The sequence below is a fragment of the Rutidosis leptorrhynchoides genome, chromosome 2 (genome assembly GCF_046630445.1).
Source record: "Rutidosis leptorrhynchoides isolate AG116_Rl617_1_P2 chromosome 2, CSIRO_AGI_Rlap_v1, whole genome shotgun sequence".
Taxonomy (NCBI): domain Eukaryota; kingdom Viridiplantae; phylum Streptophyta; class Magnoliopsida; order Asterales; family Asteraceae; genus Rutidosis; species Rutidosis leptorrhynchoides.
In genome coordinates this window covers 711,675,357-711,679,039 of record NC_092334.1, presented here as the reverse complement: position 1 = coordinate 711,679,039, position 3,683 = coordinate 711,675,357, and the positions used below count along the sequence as shown (strand labels likewise).

Genomic DNA, 3,683 nt, shown 5'->3' with positions numbered 1-3,683 from the left:
AAGCATAAGAACTACGTATGGTTTGATTTTCTTTCAACAATTGTAGATTCATATTCCATTCTATCAAAACATTTCAAAATAACCCTAATTTTACGCCAACGATTAAATTGTTTCATCTCCTCAAGTTCGATTGAATTTTAATACCCAAATCGATTCCATTATCAGGTACTTTTAGAACCCTAATTTTACCTCATCGTTATCATTTTAATTTTTGATTATTTGATTAAATTGTGTAATTATTCATGCTTTTTATCATTACGAATTAATTCATTTCAGTTTTGTTTTATTTGATTAAATTGGTTATCATCAATAAACCCTATTGAAATCAGTTTTAGGTTACGAATTAATTCATTTTAGTTTTGGGTTATTTGCTTAAGTTGCTTATCCTGAATAAACGATTTTGAAAGTTTTTAATTATTTGATTAAATCGTTTATTATGATTATTCTATATTCTATTCTAGGATAATATATGGGAATTAAACAATTATTTGAATGATATTCGGGTGTTTAGGTATTATATTATTTAATTTGAAAGAATATTATATATGATTTAGTTTAATTCGATTTTAAGATAATATATTCGTAAGAGATTAATTGATAATATACAGTATTTTTAGATAATATATTCGTAAGAGATTAATTCTTAAAGAAGATAAGCATGAACAATATTTTAGGATATAAGCGGAACATATCAAAGCAACTGAAAACTTGATATAAGCTTGACATTGAGTTAAATATAATTTAAATTCAATTTTCGGATAATTTACATTATTTTAGGATAATGTATTCGCAAGATTAATTATGTAAATCAATAATATAAATTTAAATACATTAAAATAATCTAAAACAAATCTGCATTGTATGTTAATAGTATAGAACTTTATTATTTGTGACAATTTTTTATAACAGGTATGCCTTAAGTCAGCAACAAACTCTTTGGTTGTCGTATCTTCACCGATCAAGAACTTGAACCGATTGCATCTTTCATATCAGAGTAAATATCATGATAAAAAAAAATTGTGTCACCAAACCAGTCAGACTATATTCCTTTTGATTTGCTCCCAACCGAATTTAAGTTACATCTATTTGTGGTGTATACAGATTACAAGACAAGGTTACAGATGCTGTAACTCCTCTTGAGACACCAACAATGGAGATTATTGTAATGACCGAATTGGATGACTATAAGATGACCCACCCATGAATATTTGATGAGGTCCGAACAAATATGAAGGTAGCATTAGCTGATGTAAAAGATATGTTGTACAGATTTTTTTTTTTTACCGAAAAGCTTTTTTATTGATTTTTAGAAAACCAATACAATACATGGGCAGGGAATATCCATAACCCCAACAACAAAATGACAAAAATATAAAAATCAATCAAACCTAGGACTAACATTGACTTAAGCCCTAGAAAATTGACCAAACTACAAATGCAATTATCCATTCTTCATCTTCAATCTGCCAGCATCCAGATCCATGCCCCATTTCTTCGCAGCCATCCGAATGGCAGAAGAATTTTTAACAAAAAGGGTTGATAACTTCATACGAATACCATCCACAATACACTGTACAATTTCCTTTTCAGGTCTTCTTCCTCCTTTGAAAATCCTACAGTTTCTTTCCTGCCATATGTGATATACAGTAGCAGCAATGGAGATTCTATTTATGACATCCCAAATTTGATTTCTAAGAGGGAAACCAGCAAGAGTATGTACAATGTCATGAATATTGGAAGGCAGGCCTCGAAATATAAGGTAATTTTTAATCTCTAACCAAACCTTTTTTGAATACTCACAAGCAAAGAACAAATGCTTGATAGAATCTTCCTCCTTCCCACATAATACACAGCTAAAACATTTGTTTGGGTACCATTTCCCCAACTTATCTTGTGTAGTAAGCCTTCCACAAATTACAAGCCACATAATGAATGCATGTTTTGGATTAGCTTGAGGGAACCACACTACCTGATGCCAAGGAACAATTGCCAAATTAGGTCTAAGATCTTCCCATACTTGACTAGTTTTAAATGGAACTAGTTTGCCTTTACTTGTAATCCAGGAGATCCCACCATCATTATCAACATGAACATGATTTTTGACTCTGTCCCTCATGGCTAAGAGTTGCTTCCATCCCCAACTATCATTCTGCTTCACTTCAATCTCCCATATAGACTTACCCTTTAATTTTACCAGATTCACCCAATTGAACCACAATGACTCTTTCTTCTCAATTAGTTTCCATAGTTATTTAAGAAGAAGGATATCATCCCATTCCTTAAGAGGTTTTAAGCCCAAACCCCCCTGATTTTTAGGAGTAGAAATGATTTTCCATGCCACTTTAGCCTTCCCTTTCACATTGTCCCCATGACTCCACAAGAAAGCTTTAATAATACTCTCAATTTCATTAACAACTGTAATAGGAAACTTATACACAGAAGCCCAATATATACACATAGATGAAAGCACAGAGGCAATGAGTTGTAACCTTCCAGCATATGAAAGATGCTTTGTTTTCCAATTATCAATTCTCTTTTTTATCTTATCAATAATCTCTTTACAATCTATAACACCTAGCCTTTTTGCTAAAAGAGGCACACCAAGATACTTTACAGGAAGTTTACCCACTTTAAAAGGAATGATCTGTGTCAATTCTTTTTGCAGGCCCATATTGACACTTCCAAAGAATACTGTGCTTTTATTAATATTTGGCAGCAGGCCTGAGACTTAGCTAAAATCCTCCAAAGCTTGTTTGATAACTTTAATGGATTTCACATCAGCATGACACAACATCAGTAAATCATCAGCAAAACAGACATGGGTAAGTTTCATTCTTTTACATCCTACATGATACTTAAAATCAGGGTTACCATTTATTCTGTGTGCAAGAATAAGCTGCAGAATCTCCATTACTAGAGTAAATAGGTAAGGTGATAAGGGATCACCTTGCCTTAAACCCCTGCCTCCATTAAAGTAAACCTTAATCTCATTATTGATACAGATGGAAAACTTGGTATTGGAAACACACTTCATAATCCACCCAACCATTTTTTCATGAAATCCAAATTTAACTAAAACAGCCTGCAATAAAGACCAACTCACAGTGTCATAAGCTTTTTGTAAGTCAATTTTGAGAGCACACCTTCTTGAGCCTTGAATTCTATTATAACCTTTTAGTAGCTCCTGAGTCACAAGAATGTTATCCTGAATATTTCTACCCGGAATAAAAGCACTTTGATTCACATTAACTAATTTTGCAAGCCCTTTCTTCATTCTATTAACAATAGCCTTGCTAATGCCTTTATAAAGAACATTGCAACATGCAATTGGTCTGAAGTCAGAGACTTTATTGGGAGTCTCTAATTTGGGAATTAAAGATATTAATGTAAAGTTAATTCCACCTATTAATTCCCCATTAATGAAAAATTCCTTAATGGCCTTGCAAACATCATTACCCACAATGTCCCATGCTTTTTTAAAGAATTGTGAAGTGTACCCATCTGGACCAGCTGCCTTTTCACTTTCAATATCAAAAATAGCCTCTTTGATTTTTTCATTAGATACATCAGCAACCATGGTTGCAGCTTCATTTGGAGTAAGAGTCACAGAAAAGATATCACCCATTTCTTCTAAAGGAGTAACATTATCAGTTTTACCCAAAAATTCCTTAAAATGATTTACA

The 3,683-nt window shown here is 32.3% G+C and overlaps 1 protein-coding gene across 1 annotated transcript; it reads right to left on the bottom strand.

Moving 5' to 3' along the window:
• Window positions 1-1,441: 1,441 nt before the first annotated feature.
• Window positions 1,442-2,116, bottom strand: LOC139890470 (uncharacterized). The gene has a single exon (XM_071873347.1). It carries the CDS (start codon window positions 2,114-2,116, stop codon window positions 1,442-1,444), a length of 675 nt encoding a protein of 224 aa, XP_071729448.1.
• Window positions 2,117-3,683: the final 1,567 nt, after the last annotated feature.